This window comes from Labeo rohita, chromosome 3 (genome assembly GCF_022985175.1).
Source record: "Labeo rohita strain BAU-BD-2019 chromosome 3, IGBB_LRoh.1.0, whole genome shotgun sequence".
Lineage (NCBI taxonomy): Eukaryota > Metazoa > Chordata > Actinopteri > Cypriniformes > Cyprinidae > Labeo > Labeo rohita.
Window position 1 is genome coordinate 37,636,002 of NC_066871.1, and position 27,227 is coordinate 37,663,228.

Consider the following 27,227-nt stretch of genomic DNA (forward strand, 5'->3'; position numbering starts at 1 on the left):
CAAAAGATCAGGTCAGATAATTGGCTCAAAAATGCCTTCATCCCGACCTGAGTGCCCATAAACAATGATGGCAGAAAGCAGTTTCTTGGAAATGCTAATGTATTCTCTTAAGATATTATAGACCACACTATCTCTCATCCATTGTGTTGGTACATAAAGAGCTCTTTTAATACATCCCTACGAAGAGTATAATGCAGGGCATGAATAAATATCTGACAATATACAGCAATGATATAATGACTCTTCCCAGTGAATAATGCTAATCTGACTCTAATAGTCATCCATGACAAATGCATCCGCCACACTGTAAAAACACGCTTTCATCACACAGGACTGAATTTATATCTGTATCTGAAATCCTCCAGTCGAAAGCTAATGAGTCTCTCTGCTAATCAACAGAAAGATAATTGCAGTGCATGAACAAACACATTGTGTAACACAATCTCTTGAGGCTCTCCAAACAAGCACTGTAAGACATGCTGCTTTTTCTGCAGTCAAGTTTTAAAGACTGCATGCATTAACAATCAGTTGTCTTTGTGTGTTGACATATTTCTTCTGAAACAGGAAGTTGAACATGACACATGGAAGGGACATGACATATCAAATTGTCCCTTTTTTTAAAAAAGCCAAAAACCTTTATTTTATATCGCATCGTGATTAAAGCATGTTTGAATTGATGCCCTCAGGTTGCTGTTTTAAAGCACTGAAGCTGAAGACTGAGACATCAGGCGAGTCTTTTATTCCCACAGCAATTAGAATGGTGAATCTGGAGAGGAACGACAGAAGACTGTCTCTGTGTGTTAATGTCATAATGTCATTTATTCATGATGGTCCTTTCAAACTCTGTAAACCATTTTTCCCTTGGTAAATATAAAACTTGACCTGATTTGACTTGACTTGAATATACGGCTACTTCTGAATAGCCATCATTATAAATAAAGATGTTTTCATGGGGCTAACTGGATCACTGTCATTTAAGAGAGCATTTGATTGAAAATAAGTATAGCTTTGTGAAAAAGCAGTACTTTGTAAGTAACATTTTGGCATACTTTTAAAATGAGTACTTTAGGTAAATAATATAAATGTGAAATGAAATGGTTTCTGATACTTAACTACATGTAGAATGTGTCTGTTGTTTTTAAAATATGGTTACAGTGTAAACCCTGAATGTACTGACAAACATTATGGTAAACTCAAATTTAATGTAATTTCTATTGAAACGTGTATACCCAGCATTTAAATATATATGTAATTACAAATGTGCAATGATGAAGTTGCATTTTAGTTTTAGTTTAGTTTTAGTTTAGTTTTTAAATTTAAGTTAGTATATATTAAATGTAAATGTAATACTGAATAACACAGTACAGTTAAAATTATAATCAAGTACTTCATGTGTGTTTTAAAATGTTAGTCAACACATCAAAATAAGTGTGCTTCTTAAAAGCACAACAAAAGAATGATTTTTAAATGTACTGTAAAGAAACATCATGAAATAAATATTTTATGGGGAAATATATACATATATATATATAAAATACTTTATGGGGAAATATATACATATATATATATATATATATATATAAAGACATTATGTAGCACATACGAAAAAAGACACTATGTAGCAAGCCTGTAACCACCTAAATCAACGATTTTAAAAAAAAAAAAAGCATTTTTGGCAAAACCAGATAATTTTCCATAGAGATATTAGGTTTTTTAACATTTATGACTGTTATAGCGCCAGCTGTAGTCCGATCTCCTTAAGCCTTTGCATGCTTGATTAGAATCACCTGCCAAATGTGCTCAAGTCAAGTGAAGTTTGGAGTTTTCCTTTAGGCTTTGTAAGATTTTGGGTAAGTTTGGACAGGCCCCTTTTCTAAACGACCCCCATTATACTGTTTTGGTTCTGATTGGGCCTAGGACTAGTTTGCAAAAGTAGTTTTTTTTTTTTTAAATCCAAAATACCTGACAATTTTGCCAGGCTAACGATCAATTCTGAGGCATGTGCTTTGTCTGGCGTGAGCCAAAAATTTCAACAACATAAAACACTTGAGTCTGCGACTGTACTTTCTGTACTTTTGATCGTTGTAGTGCCGTTATAGGGGTGAGCCTTGATGACATTGTTGGCGGTCTGAGTACTACCATCCTTTCAAGTTTCAAGTCTCTACGACTTACGGTTTGGTATGCACAATCAGTTTTACATGGAAATTGCAGATCCTTAGCCATTTTAACAATTACAACAGGGTTTTAGTGCTACACGCTTGAACCCCTAAAAACACTACAAGTGCACATTCAATACAATTAAGTGCACTTCTTTTCTCAAGGATATGCCCCAGAGCAGTGTATTTGGTCCATTTTCCATAAAGAAAAGACTTTCAAATGTATATAGGCCCTACGTGCTGTAAGTTTATTTTGTCAATGTTTAGTCGCACACTAGTGTGTTGATGACCTTAAAGACATTAACTGTGACATAAAACTTTTATAGAGACTTTAACAACACAGCTGGAAAATATGACACAGAGTTTGTTTCATGCGATTTAGTAAGAACAGAGGTAGATGTTGATTTTGGCATTTAAATGTCAGATGCATTGCTACTCATTGAAATGCTACTCTGCATTGCTAAACCTGTGCTGCATCAGTTTCATGACTCAGCCATCCTCTAAGTCATCTCACATTCAAATAATAACCCTTTCTGGACACTCGTTTCATGAGAGCTGCATTTCAGCAGTCACTAAGTGCTACAAAAAGTGAATCATGGCATGAAAATGTTTATTGAGCTACTGTGATTAATGTCATAAAACAAGCGAGTGTGTGTAGAATAGATACAGTTCATTTCAACTCTGTCACTGACCTTGACTTTATAAATGGTCTCTGTGTAACACCTTAGTCCGGATACATAACTTGTTTTATTTGACTTATATGAAATAAAGATGCATTAAAGGACAGACAGTTCAGTGACATCTCTCTGTCATGACCTCCGCTAAATGCTGCTCTGTCTGTTTAAACTAGTGTTCTGACTTACTTTTACTTTTTCTAAAAAATTTTCAAACAATGAAGTCTAGAAGAACTGTTTCTACAAGTGCTGCCGCCCACACAGGGGAAATTGGAAAAAAATGAATTAATGAATAAATAAATAATACAATACTTTCATTCTTACAGTTTCATTTGGTTTCATTTGGTTTTCACTTCACACAAATAGAGACAGACCAGACATCTTCTTACCTACCCCCACACACAGACCTGAATGCAGTCAAACCATAGTCCTTTTAAGGCAAGTCATTTCACTCTGCGGCCATCTTTGAATCGCCTCTTGGGAATGCTACAGTATCTCTTTGAATGGGAAAACATTAAATTCTCAAAACTGTTTTTTTATTAAATTTTATATTTGAAATCACCAATAAAAATCTGATAACAACTGTTTCTTTTGCACAAATAATGTTAAAAACAGCTTATTTTTCAGGCTAGACCAGCCAGTGTACTTAAGCGCATGTCTCAGAATGCTGCCTATTTCTATAGCAACCATGACTTCCAGAGTGACGTGCTGATATTACCGATTAACGATTGGCTCATTTATTCCGGAGGCGGGGCTTTGCGACCATAATGAGGGCTGCATTCAAAACTATACGAGTGACATTTCACATCCATATTCTCTTCCCATTCTCAGTAAGCTAGAAGAACAACCCAGTGTTCAAAGAATGCGGTCAGAGATCTCCCACCACTTGAGAAAATGAAGAGCTTGTCACACAGTCCTGTTACACATACGAATTTGTACAAATTAGCCACCTTGTATGTACGAACTGGTCATGAGATAGTGCTGGCACACCTGCCAGCCAATTAGAATCGAGTATTCAGACAGCCCATGTTATAAATTATTTTAAAGTATATTATTTCAGCATTAAATACTTTTCAAAAAACATTTTGAAGTGTACTTCTTTTTCACAAGGGACACAAAGGCATGACAGTGTACACAAACATGACAAACAATTGAACCAAGACAACAAAACATGTTTAAACATGACAGCAGTGTTTGAAAGTGGAGTAACTGACAAATCAATGCACAGCTTGATAATTACAGATACTGACGAGACAAACAAACATTGCTTGAGAATCTGCATGAGGCGCTTCAGCTGATTGACTGTAATCATGTATAAAAGTCATGAGGATAAACCCGCCGAGAAACCATGAAGGATAATGAGAAGAAATCTGAGACATTAAGCACACTTATGACACTAGAGCGGTTTTATTTAGCTCTTCTCCACCCATGATGCTCTGGGCTCACGCCCCAACTCTGCTACGGAGCAGGTTGTTCTTAACATGCCCCATGGGCGGCCGCCGTCTGTTTCCTCAGTGTTGCTTTCTTTAGCCTGACTAATGAGATAAGCACATGCTCTAATAATATTAATTATTCAACAGAGGAATTTGTTAAATGTGCTTCATTTTAAACCACCCATGGAGCTGTGCTTATTGACTTATGCCTGCACTCGTCTGAACTGTACCTGAACCTGATATTGCCTAACGACATTTGTACTAGCACAGATTGACTTTTGGTTAAAAAAACATGGTCATAGCATAGCACATTTCGGTCCTTGTTTTGTTAGTGATGTTCTGTATCTTTTTTCGTGACCCTGAGGGAATGTGTGCAATATTTCTGAACTCACACTTATTAGCGAACAGGAAGGAACACGTCAGAACATTCAAGATGCAAGTGTGTTTTTTCTGCTGCCTCGAGAGAGTTTATTGGCTGCGCATGCACCATGAACCAATCAGCTTGTGCCAAGCTGTGAATATCATCAGTTTGCATTAACGGCCCATCAGTCTGCACCATCTAGAGTTTCATTACAGAACTTGGCATGTACAAATAACAGCTTTTTTTGGTTTAACTAAACACTGAAGTATATAAAATGAATAATTTCATGGTCAATTTTCATTTTTAGTTAAGTGAATAAAATACATATAACAGCATGTACTGTAGCAGCCAACCAGTACAACCGGTTTGAACACGGTTACTGCACTGATATGAAAATACTTAACAGATGTGGTTGCTAAAATGTTGGGGTTTGAAAGGACATGAATTTCAGTAAATGATGGCAGGATTTCTTCTTTGGATATAATCACAGAAAATTAAACTAGATTTATGTCCTGTTGAATCAGTGGACTAATGGCTGATTTCTAACTATGATAGACAGAAGACAGAGCTGAGAGAAGCTATTTGCACACACACAGCACAGCAGGATCTGGCATACACACAGATACAGATCGTCCTCTGGGTCTCTGTTATTGTCGCTGCAGTGTAAGGGTGGCACTTCTGTTTACGTAACTCCTTTGAGTTTCACCTCCCCCTCTAAAACACCTCCAAATAGACTATTCCCACATTACAACACACTGTCCACAACAACACAACAAATCAAGCTTTACTTTATTCCAGAAATAAGCATTGATTTATTTATTTATTTATTTTTGTAATAATGCATGCCGGTAAACAGGAACAGTCTCCTGGACACAAGATTTGCATTTCCTAAACAAAACAGAAGTGCCTGCAAGGCAGGAAAAGAGCAGTGGTAAAGCTCTTAGGTTTAGGCTTAAGTTCTGTGTAAATTAAATGCTGCATCGGAGCTATTTTGCTGTGCACATTTTACCTTCTGTGGGCTGTGTAAGAGAATCAGCAGGAGAACTGGAGTATTATTATAAACTTCACAAATGACAGACTTTGTTGTGAAACGGAATTCGAAGCGGGACCACATTTACATACATACAGAACATAATGGTAATATATTTACACAGAACAGAGGCTTAAGTGTAGCTACAAATTGCTGAAATTATCTGGATTTAGTCAAGCTTTCTGAAGAGAAAGTGAAGAGTGTGCCTGTCACTCTATGTGGAACATACATCAAGTTCAGGCATATTTTTTTTCAAGCAATGGATGAGAAGTTCACTCCCAACTTAAGGACTTAGACAGATTTATTTCGCTGTGTCAGACTCTTCAGCTGGTGGGTTTGTGCGAGTAGATTTAGGGTCATCCGTGCGTCAGTGTGTTTCTGATGATGTCAATGAGCTGTGACTGTGAGATAACACTCAGAGAGTGTGTGGCAGCTCTGACGAAATCACAGCGCTTCTGAATTCCTGGATATTGCGACCAAAACCTCCAGCAGAACTATAAAACACTAACACTCAATGCACGTTCTTTAACCCCAAAGGGTGCTTTCCTTAGAGTAGTAACATGTACCCTTAAGGTAGAAATATGTATTCTTATAGTACTATTATGAATCCTCTATGAGTAAAGAAGAATTTTTGCACTTTTTTTCTGAGAGTGTAGATACAGACAGCAGAGTGGCAGACTATGGTTTAAATATATTAAAAATTAAAAACTACATTTTTTTCTGTGACACTAAGTGTGAAACTGTCCACAACATAGGCTCATTGAAAAACATGCCTCTACCTACATTTTTGTAAAAACAAACATATAATCAAAAACACACATACAAATATATATACATATACATATACATATAATTCACTGCAGTTTCCAGCTGAAATGAACAGTAAAACACCAAAAACTGTATCCCTTCTACACCAAAAATTGCTTGAGTATGAGTCCTGTGAAACATAAGTCATGATAAAAAAAAATCAAAGATTTTTTACAAGCAGTTTGAAATGGTATTGTTCCCTTAGCATATGCATTTTTATTTTATGTTTGCTTCTGTTAACACTATCATTTAGGTTTAGTGTGGCATTTAGTGTAGTTGGTAGGTTGCCACTCACCGGACATTTAATTTGTAAATTACCGCAATACATACAACAACCACATAATAAAACATTAAAAAACACATTTGCCAGAATCACATTTATCTGTTTCTGATAAATCTGACACATTTTTAGCAACACTCACTGGACTTTTAACTTTGAACTAAGGCTGCATTAACCATTAATTTCATAATCTGTTAATCTAATGATTATTAGAAGGATTAATCAACTAATTGTCGATTATTTCACTGATTAATGAGTAGAACTGATTGATTATTAATTTATACAGAGTTATATATGTATTCTTACAAATAAATAAAGGTAATTACTTCAGCTTTTGAAAATCATATTATGCAATTGGAATTACTATACAATTAATTTATACAAAAAATATATATTTGGCACACAAAATGAGATGGCAGAGAAACTAGGGTTATGATGATCAAAACAATCCTGATCTAGATCAATCCTTGATCTCTGCAAACTATCACTTTAATGAAATATTTAATTAAATGTTTTTTTCCCCACTAATAAAAAGATTTTATCATTAGCTAGCTCCACACTGGAGAGCTGCGCTATAACAGAAAATCAAGTTGTAATTCTAACTGAAAGCGACACTCTATTGCATAAAGTACTAAATAAATAAATGTGACATGATTGGACTTTACTAGAGTACCAAACTGCAGAGCTTGGGCAAACACCCATCATCGCTGTAATCAGATGCATTTTTATCTGCTGCTTTCTCATCGCTGTCAGTTTTGTTGATTTTATTTCGTTACTGAGAGAAAAGCGTGCAGCATATATTAACATATTCATCCAAACATCATTCATCACTCATCTCGTCTTCTTTTCTTGTATCCAGAAGAGGTTAATTTCAGTCTTGCACTACAGCGTCACTGTGGTCAAATCGCATTATTGCAGGATCTTACTTTAAGTCATAGGATATCAAATGACAACTCGGCAACAAAATTTTTTGTCGAAATTTTTTTCGAATAATCATTTCAGCCCTACTTTGAACATGTCAAAAAAAATGTGCTAGAAGCTATGTAATATCAGTTTGTAGAGAAAAATAGGAAAAATAAGGTCTCTTCATATACTAGATAAAAGATATTAACAGCTTACTTGCTGTTAAGTATACTAACTTAATATTTGATAAAAAAAAATTGTTTATCTTTTTTGTTGATGAAATGGATTTCTCTTGCCATATGCTGCAACTCCTCAAAAACTTCAGCAGAGGTTTATAGATTTTTACTTGTGTATATATAAATGACAAGCTGTTATTGCTTAGGGCACGTTGATCAATAATGACTGCAGGATACCTTTGGACTAAACTGGAGGGTCTGGTGAATTTCAGACCACTGATATTTGTATGACAGGCTCGGCTCATTACACAGTTGGGTCAGCGTTTATTCAGCCAGCTGAGATAATGTATTAGTCTGACCTTTAGACTGGAGTTAACACAATACAGGCCTTATACATGAGACAAAGAGAAATAAAAAGCAGTGCAGACACTGTCCTCCCACAAATCATACAGAACCTTAATGAGGAGCATCCATAACCCATGCAATTACACATCTTCATATCATACTGCTATGTAAAAAAGAATCAGGCACTGATAAAACATCTACTATAATACAGTAAAATATCTGTCATACATAAATTAATACAAACAAACGTGATTGGTGCAGGCTTGCTTCCCGAAGTTGTACAAAGTCAGCCAATCATTGAGCTTAAATGCTTTTGAGTTATGTGCAGACACTACTATCTGAACGGTTCATGGATTTGCTGTCAGAGGATGACATGAGAGCTGACTAAACGGAGCTGGTTTTAGATCTGTGTAAAATCTTCTTTAAATCGAGAGGCTAGAGCTCCATCTGTACATGATCATCGAGGTGGAGAGAGAATAAAGAGTACTTGTAAAATCATACCTTTCTTTTGTCATGTCAATTAGACCGCTATACCTCACTGAGGAGAAAGATCACACGACTGTGACTCCTAAATCACAGCTGAGAAAGAGCAAAAGTTCAGAGTTAATGACACACTAGGAAAAGTGCAGTATTCCAGATTCCAGTGATTGGATTATAGGGTTCTTTGCCTACTTTATCATCTAATTTAAACTGCCAGTGTTGGACAGTAGCTCAGAGGTAGTCAAAATAGCTTTGCTTTTCTAGTATTTGGGAATTTTTAGGCATCTTGTGATTCTATTTGGTTTTGTTCCAGGGAGTCTCTTTTAGAAATAATTATCAAAACTGCTTAATTATTTATATTGTCACAAAATGCAAACTGTACTATATATTACCTGATCTCATGCCAAAAACGTACATGGGTGCACTTTTCATGGGTGCGTGAAATATGTACCAACAAGTACATATCACTGCAGTTTCCAAAAGAAAGGAACACTAGAGGCAGTAAAACTCCTGTGCATTCAGGAGAAAGTCGAGTTTACGCTTGATGTAAACACAAGTGTCATTGCCATTATAATGGCTGTACTGTATGTGCATTTTGGAGCATCAACATTCTGGTGCCTAATCACTTGCACCACATGAGTTTGACTACAATACTGTAATTTGGCTGCGTCAAAGAAGTTTCACCGACACCGCATGCTACCTACAGTAATTTACATTTTTGCACAGACTGACTTTAAAAACAAAAAAACAACTTTAAGCAGCAGCAGGGGGTTCAGAGAAAGAAAGCGTAATGTTAAAAATGGTCATTTATCATATCATGCATCTTGTTATTTTAAGCAACCTATAAAAGAAAACTATGTAACCAAGAGCAAGTGTGAGCGTGTGTGTGTGTGTGTGTTTAAGTGCTCAGTATAAACAGTTCTCACTAATGGCCTGAAAGATGTTCAACGTCCAGCCCCAGTGGAGTTCAGTAATGAATATATCAATATGTTCAGAGACTCTGGGGACAGAAAGACACTGAGACTCACTGGGGACTTGACAGATCATTTGTTCCAATTTAATCCACATGTGAAAAATCAAAGCCCCATATGAAACGCTGCGAACGTCAGATGCAGAAACACACTGATCTGATTAAGACGCACAACGTTGTAGAGCTGTTTGAAGCTCACCTCAGACAGATGCTTCTGCAAAAAATCACAAAATTAAAAAACACATTTCCAATTTTTTTTAGCACAAGAACATGTTTGTAATGGGACTGATTGCACTGATGCATTGATGCAACATGAACAAAATTACAAATATAGCACTGTATAGTTCAAAGGTTAAGTGTCTATTCTTTTGGATGTTAAGACATTTTCTCTTGTCCATGAACAAAGAATAACTGATCCATCAGACCATTACAGGTGCATTCAGTACTTTGATTCTAATTATATATACACAGACACATTAAAGGAATAATTTCAAAAATGAACCCTTAGGCTGTAGATGAGTTTGTTTCTTCCTCTGAACAGATTTGGCAAAATTTATTTCCTCACTTGCTCACCAAAAGATCATCTGCAGTGAATGAGTGCCATCAGAATGAGAGACCAAACAGCTGATAAAAACATCAGAATAATGTACATTCATTCCAGTCTATCAATTAATGTCTTGTGAAGTGAAAATTTCTCCAAATCTGTGCTTATGAAGAGACAAACTTGTGGATGGCCTGACAAAATTTTAAACATTTTTTATTTTGTGGGTGAACTATTTGTTTAAGAAGTAAAATGTGTTTTTGTGAATAATTATTTGAATGGTGTACACTCACATGAGATAAAGACTCTAACATATAGACTTGGTATTAGCACTTTTTGATCTACGCAGCAACCACATAAATGTTGAAAACCATAGAGTAAACCCAAGAAACCTTATACAGTACCAGTGTGTTTTTTTGTGTGTATTGCACAGTTAAAAGTCAAAAAAGTTGGTAGGACAGGTTTGTTCCTTCATCTGAACAGATTTGGCTAAATTTATTTCATCAGTTTCTCACCAATAGGTCCTCAGCAGTAAATGGGTGCCGTCAGAATGAGTCCAAACAGCTAATAAAAACATCTACAAGTAATCCAAACCACTCAAGTTCATCCATTAATATCTTGTGAAGTCATAATTTCTCCAAATCTGTTTAGATGAAGAGACAAACTCATCTATATTGTGAATTTTTTATTTTTTATTATTTTGTGGGTGAGGTATTTGCTTAAGAAGTGAAATATGTTTTTGTGAAGAATAAACTCTAAACTCTACAGAATAAACTCTAGCAACCTTATACGAATGTATTTTGTTTTGTGCTTAGCACAGTTAAAAGTCAAAGAAGTTGGCTGGACAGGTCTAAGTCTAAGGTAACAGTTCCAAGGGTGATCATGGCGTTCATGGAGTTCATGGAAGAAATTGAAAGGAAAGTTATTACGCCTACCAAGTTCCTATGTAAGACCTAATCTTTACTAACTAACAAATTCAACACAATGGAATAAAAACACTCAGCAACCACCCACAACACCCTAGCATAGCTGACAGGTTCTTGCACATTAAACTTACATTTTCTTTCGAAATTAAAGGTGGCACAGAAATTGCACACTGCAGCTTTAAATGAGAGTGGAGATGGTTTATCCGCATGTCTTGAGGGTTCGAGCATCAGCTAAAGAAAGATGAAGCACAAGGGCAACAGAGAAAAGAGATGTGAAATGAGCAGTGCTCAGATGAAAGCCCAAGATGGCAGGGCTGGATGATGCAGCTTTAGGGTCATGATGGAGCCCGCGGTCGGAGCACATGCTCACACCAGGAGGAGAAGAGCTTATGAGATCAGCAGCCCTGACCCTCTGACTCATACACAATCACAAACACACAGAGAGTCTCCAACCTCTGCAAGATACTAAGAAAAATGACAAAATCCAGGGTAAAGAAGCGGATTGCATTCACATGCAATTTATAGAGTAAGTCACTCAAAATTTTTAATTCTGTTGTTTTGAAACTATGAAGCTTTTTTTGAAGGTAGACAGCCACTGGTCACTATCTGCTGTCACTGTACACTAAAACAATTTAAACGAGCGGCCAAGCATCATCTCCATGTAAAACTGATCAGGTAGACCAAACCGTGAGTTGTAGAGACTTGAATCTTTGAGGGATGGTAGTACTTCCACCGTCTACAACTTCACCAAAGCTCACCCCAATTGGCCTGAGGGGGGGGCTACAACAATCAAAAGTACCAAACCGCTCATAGGCTTAAGTGTCTTATGTTGTTGGAATCCTTGGCTCACGTTGTACTGCGAAATTTTGGGGTATTTAGCATTTTTTGAAAAACGTACTTTTGTGAACTAGTCATAGGCCGATCAGAACAAAACTCGGTGGGCCTGTTTAACTCGCGGCCCTAAAGGCCTATGAGAAATTTAAAAGAAATCGGCCACTGGGGGCCACATTTTTTCAAACATAAGCACAATAATTCTATCATACACTGGACCTCCTTGTTTAAAACAACAATCATGGCTGTCAATCAAACCGTTTTTTGTGAACTATTCGTAGGTTTTTCACTCTGTCTGCGAAAAAAAAAACTGCAGTACAATTCTCTAGACTCTCTAGGTCAATAATTATCAAAAAAATGTTGAATTTTCCTCTATGGGAAGCTATAATGGGGTCGTCTAGAAAAGGGGCCTATGCAAATTCACATGAAAGCCTATGAAGCCTAAACGAAAACTCAAAACTTCACAAAACCTGGTGAACACATACAACAGATAATTCTGTTGAAAAAAGCATACAAAGTTTTAAGGAGGTCAGACCACAGCTGCCACTATAACAGTCATAAATGTTCAAAAACACCAAATTTCTATGGCAAATTACCCATATTTGGCAAAAATGCTTTTTGAAATCCTTGATTTAGTTGGTTACAAGCTTGCTAAATAATATCTAATGTCTTTTTTTATATGTGCTTAAATGACTTAATGCACCTGAACCCCGGTAATCGCTGCTTGAATTTTTATACTGGTCTAATCAGAAATGAGAAATTGCAGATATTATTGTGGGTTTCATTAATTTTCAGGTGTTTTAAAAACATTAACAGATATCACACTAGTCATCACACTAAACATTTTATTAACAAGTCTTTTATTATTGTCTTTATTAGTAAGTAAACAACATTAAAAATTGCAAAAGTCCTAACAGAAAAAAAGGATTGTGTTAGTCCGCCAGCTGTCAAAACAATCATACTGCCTGAATTCATGTCTGTACTTTCTTGGCAGCAATTTAGACCCATTAAAACAACCACAACTAGCATGTAAACCTCTCTTAAGCTTCTTCCTAATGTGGTTTAGAGGCTAATGTGAGGCTAATCTAGCGAAGGGTTAAAAGAAAACACACATACTGTAACTGGTATTGTGTGGGTTTTTTTCTGGATGTCTGAGTAAGCAGCACTCAGGGGACATGCAGGGGCCAACAGGTCATATTTGACCACTATTGGCCCACGGTGCTCATCTATGGCAAACCGCAAGCAGCTGTCCTCACAGGAGAGATGAGAAGCACACACACACATACATCCCCACAGAGCAGGGGGAAGAAAGGGAAGAGAGTCTGTTTTTGCTCTTAGTGAACACAACCCTTTTAAAGAAAGCGCACCTTCACAGAACACTTGAACGCACATGGATCCTAACAAACACAGCTCTTTAACAAAGAACATGATGACTGCAATGCGAGCAAGAGTGTTTGTGTGTGTGAGAGAGAGAAATACAAGCATTTACTCACATCTGTGTCAGGACCCTTGTCGGCCCCTGGACAGGAGAATGAAACAAACTCATGGCACCTTTTGTGGACCACAAAACAGCACACTGTGGATAGAAAGAAAGCGGAAATTAGATTAAAAAACATAAACATTCATATTCAAATCAGATGTCAAACCAATATATACATCAAAACAGTTTGTGATGTACTGTTGTCACACAAAATTAATAGAAAACAAAATTGCAATTTTATGCTACATTCTAGTTTCATTATTCATTAACACACTCATTTATATAAATATTAATAGATATTATATTATATTAATATATTTAATATATATATAATATTATTATATATATTATTATTATTAATAATAATAATATTAATATTATTATTATTATAATATATAATATTATATTAAATAAAATAAACCAAAGCATTCAAAAATTTCTAATTGTAGTAAACATTGCTTAATATTTCTGTTTTTATTCAGTTAAACAGTGAGAAATGAAATAAAAAAATAAAATAAAATAAAAAACAATAATTTAAACCACAGCTAGCTTGTTTGGTTGCTAAATATTACATGGATTGATTAACAAAAGCAAAGTTTGAGGTAGCTCTTATTCTTAAAAATTTAAATATTAACAAAATGTATATTTAAGAAAAAATCTAGACAATCTAATCAACCCTAATCTGCTAGTCTGGTTGTTTGACAACAACAAATACATGCACAAACATACAATAATTAATTATTGTACTATGGTTATCAACCCTATAGAGGACAAGTGGTTTGGAGAATGAACGGATGGATGGTTACAAGTAATATGTATTCTGACAGATCTGTAAATTGCTACAGCAGTCAGCAGCTTGCTATCCTTATCAGCAATTCATAAGCACATTTTAAAAACATCCTTTATAGTTTAATAATGGATTTACAGCCATATTCATTCTGACTCTTTCAGATGAAACATTGCACTGAGTGTCCTGAGGGGGACACACATGCTGCATCGTATTTGCAGAACTGCTCCCATGAGCAAACGTTTTGTAAAATCAAACAATTTCCCCAACAACGCTGTAGCCTACTGCTGCTTTGGGAAAAATCAATTCCAAGGGTTCTGTACCTGAGCCATTTTTAATCAATAGCGGTTTTGTTTCAGCGCTAACTTACAATGCTGTGCATCAAAGAAAAAGGAATCATATGTCACGATTGAATTCAATACCCTGTGATGCATCACATTATCATATAGCTCACAATTATTACAACTCAAAACAAAAGAAACATTTACTGACAAAGACAGAGTTGAAGGTTTCTCTGAACGGTATCTCTCTCATGACAGTTAAGTGGAAATATTAATATCGCTAGAGTAAATGGCCTCACAGGTCACCGGAAGGTTCTCTTGTGCTGATCTGTTGTATTACACACGGCTGAGAGTGGAGATTTGTTTAAATGTCACCAGCATCAGCTACATTATCGGCACAAATGCCTCCTACAAACAGCAGAGAGCTGGGAATGACTCCAATCCATCCAGCCCCTGTCAACAGCTCCATACAAACACCACTCTTCAATTTATATTGGGCTACAGTCATTTAGATTTATAGTGTCGAGTATGGTGTCTCATCCAGTTACATCATCCTGACACATGACAGACTGAATGTGAGCGATGACAATGACGAGACATATTAATGAATGAAGTGATCGGACAATATGAAAACATGCCACAAACTAACTATGATTAACTAATGAGACAAATACATTATAGTGTGTGAATGACGCAGTCTGAGATAAGTGCAGATTTTAAAGAGGAAAACAGGGACAACAGACACACACACAGATTGAGTTTCTATATTTTACGGAGGCATTCCATAGACGTAACGATTTTTTTACTGTACAAACTAATTTCTATCCCCTCACCCTGACACTACCCCTAAATCTACACATCACATTAAACTACAGGCATTTTTAGATTGGCAAAAAAACTTCTTCATCGGTATGATCTGTAAGCTTATTTCCTCACGGGGACCAAAAAATGTCAAAAAGTCAAGGTCAAAAATCAATGGTATTATCATCCCCGTGGGAACATTTTGTCCTCATAATGTAGGGAATACCAGAACCACACGCACAAAATAATTGCTTTTATCTGAGAAGCAAAAGTTTTGGCCCTTTATGGGTCAGTTAGTGCTGGTTCATTCATGTTATCATTTATGTTCCTCGTAATATGGATTCTTCGGAATATGATCAAGATTACACAGGTAAATGTGTTCAGGGTATTTGGCATTTAACGCTACTCAAATGAACAAATTGACTTGAACAAGATTACTTCATTTTGATAAATGAGATCGAACAAGTGAGTCCCATCACTAGTTTTAATAGGGTATGACTTGAGCATGTTGCTAAACTAAGAAGGATAAAGGCTGATAAACAAAAAACGGTAACACTTTAGAGTAGGGAACACTATTAACTACGGCTATTCCCTCAATAATTTCCTAATTTGCGGCTTATTAATAGTTAGTAAGGTAGCTGTTAAGTTTAGGTATTGGGTAAAATTAGGGATGTAGAATAAGGTCATGTAGAATAAAGTATTAATATGTGCCTAATTAGTACTAATAAATAGCTAATATTATAGTGATATGCATGCTAATAAGCGACTAGTTAAGAAACTGTAAAATAAAGTGTTAAACAAAAAACAAACAGAACATACATTTACACAAATAGTCAGTTTCGGTTGGATTAAACTATTTGTTGTTTGATCATGGAATACATAGAGTTTAGGTCAAAAGTTTACATACACCTTGCAGAATCTGCAAAATGTTAATTATTTAACAAAATAAGAGGAATCATACAAAACGCATGTTACTGTTTATTTAGTACTGATCTGAATAAGATATTTCACATAAAAAAGACCCCATTTTAAAGTTTACTATAAAAATAAATTCTTTCAAAAAGTTGTTTCAACTTAAAAATGTTATCCCGCTGCCTTAAATTTTTTTGTCAACTAAAATATTCCAGTTGTCGCTTAAATTAACATTAAGTAACTTAAACTTTCAAGTTGACCAAACTAAAAAATTTTAGTCAGTGGGGTAACAAATTATATTAAGTTTAAACAACTATTTTTTTTACAGTGTATGCTTGATTCTTAATACTGTGTTGTTACCTGTATGATCCACGGTTTGTTTTGTGACAATGCATTAAGAGCCGGGTACTGAAAACGTTTTGAATTCGATAATCAGGGTAAATTTAACTTATTTTGCCTTCTGCGAAACATGTAAGTATGTTCTCTAGCTTCTGAAGGGCAGTACAAAATGAAAGAAACATGATATTTAGGCAAAATAAGAAAAATTTACTGATCAAAAGTTTACACCCCTGGTTCTTAATGCATTGTGCTTCCTTCTGGAGCATCAGTGAGCATTTGAACCTTCTGTAATCGTTGCATATGAGTCCCTCAGTTGTCCTCAGTGTGAAAAGACGGATCGCAAATTTATACGCTCATTGTTGGAAAGGGTTCAGATATACAAAAATGCTGAAAAACCTAAGAGTTTGTGGGACCTGAAGGATTTTTCTGAAGAACAGAGGGAAGTTTAACTGTTCAGGACAAACAGCGGACTCTTGAACAACTTTCACAAAACAAACAAACAAAAAACACAGCTGTTTATCATTCAGGTAACAACACAGCATTAAGAATCAAGAGTATGTAAACTTTTGAACAAGGTCATTTTTATAAATTAAACTATTATTTTCTCTTGTGGACTATATGTAAAAATCTTTAATGTGAAATACCCTATTCAAGTCAGTACTAAATAAAAAATAACATGCATTTTGTATGATCCTTCTTATTTTGGTAAAATAATTAACATTTTGCAGATTCTGCAAGGTGTATGTAAACTTTTGACCTCAACTGTATGTAATTTAGAATCTCAAATTGCTGTCATGAAAGGAGTGGCTGTAGCAATGCAGCCATCTTCAAGTTCTGTGTTCAATTTAGGCCAAAATAATCTTAGAAGACTAGATAATCCTACCTTCTGAACCGATCTTCCTGTCAGAAGCATGCTTATGAAGCCTAAAAATGCTGACTAGGTAGATAGTTTTCTAGGGTTTGGAACAGATCTGTTGTCCACAGTCAGATGTTCATATGCAGGTATAACCTGCTAAAGCCACTGACACAAAGTATCGTGGAGAGACAACATTGATTGATTGAATGGCAAAAGTGTGTTTATTTTAGACAGCACAGTTGGCATCCTGCTGTGTGTTTCTCTCATCCCCCCATGAGTTCATTACCGCCGTCAACTTGCATCCTCCAAAACACAGCCACCCACCCAGCTTCCTCTTCCTGACACTCCATTGACACTGTCCACACACAGGAAGACAATCACTAAGACATCTTTAGCAAGTCTCAGGGTTGGGTCTTAATTTAGAGGCACTGTGATTATCTTGTTTATTCTCTAACATTGTAATATGATAAAATAAATATGAAAAGGTTTTAACACTGTGGATGCTGTTGCAATTCAGACACCCTCTCAAACGCTTTTGCGGAAACACTTTACAGCTATCTATCAGCATCATGTAAGCATAATATAATATTCCCCTACAGGCCACTTCCCCAAAAACCTGCTAGAAACCATTGGTAGGTGATGGTTTCAATCAGATACCATCTTAAGGACGAGGATGCACATAAAAGCAGGAAACCAGGGAGACCACATGGGGAATTCATCATTCTTGCATCCCAGATATCACAGGTACAGAAATGTGGAGCTCAGCAGATATGTATGTGAATCAGTCCTCTTCACAGCATACATGCAGCTGCATTTGTGTCACCAAGGGATGGAGATGTCAAATAGCTGAATTGTAATCATCTTCCTCTTATAGAACACACAAGCACAATCTGTATCTGTGTGTGGGTGTACAGCATGTGGAGAAATGACGCTATGGAAGCTCAGAAGCTGAAGCTAGTATAATTCAGAAGTGTTATCCATCACTTTCTGCAATTCTGGAGCCAGTGTGTATAGCTGCATGGTTAACCGTTAAAAGATGGCAATCTCGATTCAAACACCCACAGCAATCTTATTTCTAAATGACAATGATTTTCCTGTATCAAATAACTATTTGACAAAGTACATTCAAATCTGTGTTCATGCTGCTGCTGACAGAGAGAAAGAGCAGTTATCATGTGTCGGTACCAAACACGCTAAAACACAGGTTCAAATACATGAATCCTGGCACGTTTTTTATTTCGTTGATATAGGTATGTATTGCAGTGTTTTTGTTACGTTGCTTCAGGTATGTATTGCGGCGGTTCAGAGTTCAAATATCCGGAGACTGTCGCTAAAAGTTAATGCTCTGTCATGTTGGAAATATGCCCTACACCAAAACCAACCCTAAACCTACCCGATAGTGTTGACAAATGCAAAACCGATATAAAAGCGCATTTGTTGACACAAGCACCCCATTTGAATCTTCTGTGTGTGCACATTTGAACTGTTCAGGATTCTTCTGGATTCCCTACTGCGTGAGCTACCGAACAAACCTACCGGCTATGAAAACCCATAGATATAAAGCTGCATATGTGATGCTAACATTCAAAAGCATCACTTTTAAAATCTCCCAGGATATTAAAACTGTTTTGAAGTCAGGATATTAGAATTGTTTTCAAGTAATTGTGTGAAAATTACGCTTTATTAATCAAAACTCTGTAAATCATACTTTGTGTGAAAAGGAATAAAAGGCATCTGAGTTTTACTGCATCTAGTATTCATTTCTTTTGGAAACTACAGTGATATGTACTTATTGGTACATGTTTTGCATCTCGCGAAAACGTGCCCCCAGGTACATTTTTGCCATAAGACCAGGTAGGATAAACCACATAGAGAGATAAAGCAAGAGTGCAGCTATAGCTTACGAGAACTTACGAGAACTTCTAAGTATTTTTGGTTATGTGGTGGTTAGCATCTGGGAACAGTCCAATTACTAAGTACAACATCTGTTCATTGAACGTGTCAGGAATCTTCAGTGTTTCAAATGAAGTGGCCATGCAGGGGACAACCCATAAATGCCCCCTCACCCTGTGTTCTCTGGCAACAGGTCTGTTTCTAAGGGAAAGCAATGAGAGACTTCTGGAATAGCACCCTTGTACTCTCATAATTGCTTCTGAAGTCTTATTAAACATGCCTCTGGAAAAAAGTTGGTCGTCTGCCCCAACCTGCCGAATAAATTGGACCGGCAGCACAAAGGGTCCCATTTCCCATTTCTTACTTGCTCATGCAAAAGTTCTGTCGGATTCATAATAGCTGAAGTGTCAATACACTGAATGTGCTCCGATGGACGCTGTAGCTTGAAGGTCCTAACACTTGGACCCGGCCCAGCTGGCAGCTGCACGGATTTGCTCAACGGGAATAACCTTAAACAAGACACCAGGTGAAGCCATGACACACAAAATGAGCCCAGGCAGAGTTAGAGGGCACTTTGTCTTAGCTATGATATGCTTAGGCAATCCAGTGTGAAAGCCTTTGGCTAAATAAAAGCCTAACCCTTCAGCAAACCATCAAAGTAAGTGTGGAAGACGTCTGGAACTTTTACTTCTGTTGATATAAAATAGTGGAGGACAAATGATCTGCACTTTGCACCTAAAATAGTTGCATAACATCAATAGCACTCTGGAACAGGCCTCCTTCAGACCATTTGTTCCTTTCAGGGGAATGCCCCATAGGTTTTAAGTGTCTGGTTTTGGTGTAATATTATTCCGCCTACACGTGAGACAAGATCTCTGTTGTGCCAGGAGATGCCAGGACTTTGCCTCTATTAGACTGCATGTCTCGGCCAAGCAAAGGTGGCTGCGCCAACAAGGATAATCAATATCAGCTTTGATGTCAATACTGCTCAAGGGATGAGGTGAACTAGATGGGATGTACACCTGGCTAAGGGCAAGGCATTGAAACTAAGAGCAAAATTTGGAAGAGAATCAAAAACAACAGCTTTCAATTCACATTTGCTTGCAATGTGAATAAAACTACAACATTTCTGCCAATTCTCTTATTCCATGAGGGTTGACAGAAAAGCATTCATGTCAAGACAAATAGCAAGTGCAAATTTAAGTCGGCATGTCTTTGCTTCTGCACTTTCTCAGGATAAAAGCAGATGGCAGATGTTGGTAGCACTTTATTTTACAGTCCTGTTCTGCAAGTACTTATTATATTACAATAACTTGGTAATAATTAGGTACTAAACCTAAACCCTAAACTTAACCCATGTAGCTACCTAATATTAGTACAAAGAAGTGCAACCTTCAAGTTAGTGGTCTTTATCAGGATCTTGAATATCCATGTAGACATGTGCCAGTCAAATGTTGCAAAGGGCCACCACTTGCAGCATACTTTTGTGAGCTGAAGTGCCCATGCTATGCGGTTCAAAGGAGATTATGCTTGAATATATAGTATATCATATTAAGTGATATATAAACACTGTGTTAGTGTTGCAGCAAAGCTCTAAGCAGGATGGGGCTTTTATGGCAGTTGCTTTTAGGAGGATACATTTTAGCATTGTGTTAGCAGGTACCAATAAAGTAAAACTGAGCGTGAGCGTGAGCTCCGGTTGAGAAAAGTTTTGCTGGATTCCCAGGCAAACCCTGCTGTGATGATAAACAGTATAGACTCTTCTTTACCAAGCTTGCTGAGTAAATATTGAATGATAGAGGTCTTGTAAGTTGACTGAACACAAATACTAAGTACTGTAAACCAGCCAGTATTGGAATGGAAATCCAGGATAGATTTCGCACTAGCTAGAAAGGCTCCAGTTGGCAGATGGTGCTTCATCAGGTGTCTTCTAATTAATCAGTACAAGCTTTGTTTTCTCCACTCAACCAGGTACAAGATAAACAGACCCATTACACAAAGCTGCTTACAGCACACTGCAACAATATCTATCACTTGCTTAGTTCAGTTTGTCAAAGGCTTTAGTGCTTGGATGAGCCTGGATGAGTTAATCTCACCCAGGTAAAACCTTCAGTTTACTTTTAATGGGATTACACAATCTATATACATGCACATTATTAATATCATATGTGTTACTAATAATGACAATAGAAGCCTGCATGAGTATAAAAGCTAAGAAGACATTGAGGCATTCAAAAGAAAGAAAATACTAAAGAGTAACACAATTTTAACAATGACATGTTCAATACATGAGATAGTGAGAGATGCACTGTTTTACATAAGCAGCCACTACTAAAAGGGCGTTCCTTCTTTCAAAAATATTTTCCCTGATCTTTTGACATTAGACATAAGAATCATTTTACTATTAAAACAGTAGGTTATGTTTCAGAACTCAATATGTTTTTGAAACCAAGCTGCCAAAACTTTTTGTTTTGTACTTCCTCACCTTCATGATAAGTTTTCAAAACAATTCCAAAAGTAAGTCTGATTTAATTTGTAAACATGTTACCAAATCATAGCACTGGGCATTTACATTGAAGACCTAAAAAAGACTTTCTTTAAATCGGAGGAATAAAAAAAACAACAACAACAAAAAAAAAAAAACACTGAAGATAAACCTCTCTCATGCTGTTTGTAACTGTAAGAATGTTATTTACGTTTTTTTTTCTACATTCTTGCTGTGTCACACCATAGGACACAGTCTAATTTTTATTTGTCAACAACCCGTTAAAAGAATTATGACCATTTTAATGTAAAAATCCCACTTACAAATAAAAGAAAAAACAAAATAAAGAAAAAAATATTTATTAATATTTTCCTTATATTTAGAATGCAAAATAAATGAATAAATCCTCTTTATAATATAATTTCCAACGCTGTCGCACCACAACTTTGATCAAAAATACTTAAAGGGCACCTATTAAAGGGCACCTATTATGCAAAATCCACTTTTAGAAGGTATCTTTTTTTTTTTAATCTTCATAAAATCAAACCAGGCTCAAAAAACAAGCACTTTGGAGCCTGTCTGCAAAATGACCTCACATTTCGGGAGCCCCACCCACCGCTATTGACTGACAGGCGCATTACCATATCCTCAGCCATTTTGTCTGCTTGCGATCAGCTGTGTCAAAAGCAGTGTTCCGTCAGGAACACCCTTTCTCTGTTTCATGATCATAAAACATTCAAGGATGTTAGTGTTTCTGCTGCTTTTTAGGAGTTTTACTCCATTTTCTATAAGTCTATGCACAACTACGATTTGGTTTTACAAATGTTTGTAAGCGTTTATTTATATATCTTTTTGCAAAGTTCACTGACAATTTTCTACATGATTACTTGATGAATATAACAAAAACAGTAAGGTTTATCTTGTTCATTGACTATTTATACATTTATTGGATTTAGGAAAACTTGAAGCTAAAAGTTCTGTAAGTTCATCTAACAGGCTACTGCAATTATATTCTATTTTGGCACTCACTAGATGCATTTACATGGAGCACTGTAGTCCGAATGAAAATGCTCCATATAAACACCTTAATCTGAATAAAAATGCTCAAACCGAATGAAATTGTAGTCAGTTTGAAAGGGGTGGGATAAACCTTTCTATAAACCGAACAAAGTTAAAATTCTGCCATATAAACACGTTAAACAGATTACTTTGCATCTACATCAAGCAAGACAGATGTCACGCCAAACTGTCCATCCTCTCCCCTCCTTGCTTAATGTGATAGATTTCGAAAGCAAAAGTGAAACGGTAAAACAGCGTGCATAAGAAAGCGACTGCATGCTTTCGCGATCATCAGCAACTGCACGCGATCACAAATTGCACGCTTTGATTCATTGTTCAGCAACTTTTGGTAAGAAATCGAGTATTTGTTTCATTTAAGTACAGTAAAAATACCGGTCCTCTCACGCTCGCTCATGTTGCTTTTCCTCTCTGTTAACTGCCATATGCAAAACAGAGACAAAACAGAGGCTCTCCCCCTTCTGGAATTGGGCGGGAAGTTGCATCTCCTGAAACACACCCCTGAAACAGCACTTTTTAGACCCTCTCCAAAAATGACACTTTTCAACACGTTATAAGCAATCTGTATTGTATTTGGATCTGAAACTTCACAGGCTCATTCAGGAGAGCCATAAGATTAATATTACACCCTGTAAAAAGGGGCATAATAGGTGTCCTTAATGAATAAGCAGTGAATCTTATTTAATACAGTTTTTTTCAAGAATTTCATTATCCTAATGATATCAAGTCAGTGTCACCTTAATTTTTGACTTTTTCCAATTTTGCTGTCTACTTTTGAAACTAACCTTCAGGGTGGGGATACCTATGATGCCTAAAAATGCTGCCTACATAGGCAGCTCACTAAGTTCTGAAACCGAGCAAGAGAGAAAGGGAGGGTGGCAGTAATGTTCAGCCATTATTGTGGCCACATGATAAGAAAACTACTCTTAAGTGAGCACACACACACACGCACACAAATGTTTGTTTTTTTTAATTGTGGGGACTTTCCATAGACCATAGATTTTATACTGACCAAACGATATTGTCTATCCCCTAACCCAACCCTAACCCTAAACCTAGCCCTCACAGAAAACATGGTTGCATCGTTACACTTTCAGATAAACATCATTTGCAGGCCGGTCCCCACAATGTCAAAAATTTCCGGTTTTACTATCCTTGTGGGGACATTTGGTCCCCACTATGTAGCAAAAACAAGTACACACACACACACACACAAGGCTAGGGTTACTGCTTTCTCTGATACAACACACATGCACACATCTCACAGGCTGTCCGACAACAACAGGCACATAAGTCCTACTCTATTTCTGTGTGTCAAATTCTCCTCAAACTTTCATGGGCCTGAAGAACAATCCTGTTATAGTCTGGCAGTGAGAAACTGACACGCTCTGTTGTTTACACATCCTGCAGTTACTCTATCCCCGTGTAACTACACCGTCATGGCAACAGACTGACAGGTTAGCAGTGCACCTATAACGCGAGCAGACTCTTTACCGCCGGGCTGCAGATCTCCTTTGTTCTGAATGGACTGATTATTTAGCATGAGACGGAAAGAGCCGCCACGCTTGAGCTAAAATAAGCAGTGAAAGCTATCACAGAGAACTGATAGTGTTATACAGATGATACAGAGTCATGGACACACACACTTTCACAAGCAAGGCCTCATGAAGTGGCTATCCTGAAATGCACTATGCTTTTCTAAATACATAAAATGAAGATTTTTGCTGGTTTAGTTGGCTTAAGCTGGTCTGGAGGGTCTCCCAGTTTGATCACATGATGTTTGCCCAAAACCTCTAAAAGCACTAAACCAGACCAGTTGAAACCAGTAATCCAGCTTAGGCTGGTTTAAGGTGTTTTTCTGCAAAGTAGGTCAACCCAAACGGAGGCCAAACCAAAAGAAGTCAAGTGTTACATTTAAGAACATACTTTACAACAGTACGTGAACACAACATATCTAGCTCCATTTTGTGCAATGTTGTCTCAGAATGTTAAACCGTAAATCAGATCTTTATAACACAATTACACAAGACATTTTCAGCATTACTACAAGGGCGCTAACAGCATAAACAAAAAGTTGGCTAAAATACTAAAGCACATGCAAAGTACTTGATTACAATTTTAACATTAGTGTGCTATTCAGCATTACATTAAAAGTTATTTATATTTTAAATGTATTTCATTGCAACTTCATCATTACAAATGTGCAATTACAAATATATTTAAATACATGACATATTTCAACAGAAAAGACATAGAAATATATTTTAGTTTGTTTTAAATGATTGTCAGTACATTTACCAGTGCACTTTAACCATTACTAAACTACATACAAATATGTACTTAAGAGCCTACTTAAGCATGTCAAAAAAGTTATGCTTAAGCTAATTCCATTTAAGATAAATTAAACTATGATAGTACTTATTTATTTAATTGTAAATAGGCCTAACATGTAATTGAGTGTCTGAGAACATTACAATCACTCTGCATTTACAGTAAGTATATTCTTTTAAAAAGTATTTTTTTCCAGTAATAAGTAGTCTTTTTAAAACAATGCTAGTGTGCTTCATGTTCACAAGGGCTCTATGCAACAAAGCATTAGGATATTTCTTACTGGCATTCATATTGTATAATCAACATTTCCCAGTACTCTCAGTTGCTTTCAACTGAACTCAATTATCACTAAACTTACTTGAGCTGAATAAAGACATATTTGTCTTATTTATAGCTGCTAGATGAACTGAGTTTGTTTTATAAGGGATGAATGATGCAATATTGACACTGTTATTTAAGTAAATTGAATTAACACGGAACTTAACACTAAACTAAGCTGAATAATGACACTATTGTCTTCTGCAGAGCTGCAACAACTAGCAATGGATTTGTTTTATATTATTGAAGCTTCTTTAAACAATATGCATTGTATAAAGTGCTATATGAATAAACCTGATTTAACTTTTTCCTGTGCATCCTGCATTCTCTGGTTACATATAGCAACAGTTTTGCTGACTGGCTTTGTGTTGAGAGTGCCTATACCAATTAAAATCAGTGCTGAAGCTCAATACAGTAGGTTTCACTAGGTTAGTACATCATTCATTTCAGAAACTCCAAAAACTGTATCACAGCAGCAAGGCAAGCAAACTGGAAACATGACAGGACTGTGAGGGGTGGCAAATAACCCCAGCAGGAACAATGCAATGAAGCCCACAGAAGTGTGCTGCTCAGCAGGAAATGATGCATGTGATGTCAGCAAAGACACTTTTCTCTTGTCTCCATGGACGCTTTGCCTCTGTTCATTTACTCACAGTGCTTGCTGGCCTTTCTCTCTCTCTGTGTGTGTATGTGTGTGTGTGAGAGAGAGAGAGAGAGAGAGAGAGAGAGGGAGAGAGAGAGAGTGTCCTGCTCCATGCGTGGGTGAATTTGCCACTGCCTTTCTCAAGGCAACCTAGTGGTACCCAGCTGTCACCAAGGCAACCGAGCAGATCATTCAGATCCTGTGTATCTCCCTCCAGCATGTTAGTATCCCTGAGACATGCCTTTCTGAATCATAGTTTGGAGTAGATTTTGAAGTTTACAGTAAATAGTGACAGTGTGGAAGTTATCTATTTGACAACGTTTACATTGCAGGGGCTGCAAAATCGATGTCATGGGGGTATTGTGTCTTCCAGTCTAAATGTATCACCACCCCGCCTCTGGCTATCTTAAAGACAGGGTTCCCATGGGCCCTTCAAGTCTTAAATTAAGTTGTATTAAATTCAAGGGCATAAAAAGTCTTAAATATGACAATTAAATACTGATGATATCTAAATGATACCTGACGATTAAACATCAAAAGATCTATGATTTTATTGAATAAATATGAGTGCTATTTCTACTTTGTTTTAAAATGTGACATGGGTGTTGTTATAATAATGAATCTCTGCAGGGAACCGACTGTCTTTAGAAAAGTTTCGATGGCAGTTTAATTTCATATTGCTTATTTATAATGCCTGATAAAGTAGTGTTTATGAGTTGCTTTGTATTCAGCGGTTACTGGGGAAACCGCTATATTTCTGATGTTCCAAAAGCACCACCTGCAGGCATAGAATGAATTTGCATTTTCAATAAGCCCATCTGCAAAAATCAACCTATGTTTTTTACGCTATGTTGAGTTGTAAATGGGAACCACTGGATTGACAAGAAGCTAATGTGCCTTCCAGAAATATAAACAAATAAGACAGTAAGATATATATTTACGTTTTAAATTAATATAATATTATATATGTTTGACTATATGTTGACTATATGTCCAATAGTTTAAAGGCTGAAATGTGATGCTTATCATTTTATTATGTTTTTGTGAAAAACTGCATCTGAAATCATGTAATTTTACAGTTTAACATTGCCCTACTCTGTATATATGGTAT

General features: G+C 36.5%; 1 protein-coding gene across 1 annotated transcript in view; it reads right to left on the reverse strand.

Annotated features, from left to right (window-relative positions):
• The window catches only part of prkcab (protein kinase C, alpha, b), a 171,867-nt gene that overhangs the window by 95,491 nt on the left and 49,149 nt on the right, over positions 1-27,227 (reverse strand). The window contains 1 exon segment of the mRNA XM_051106600.1: positions 13,407-13,489. Coding sequence (XP_050962557.1) covers positions 13,407-13,489 — 83 coding nt within the window.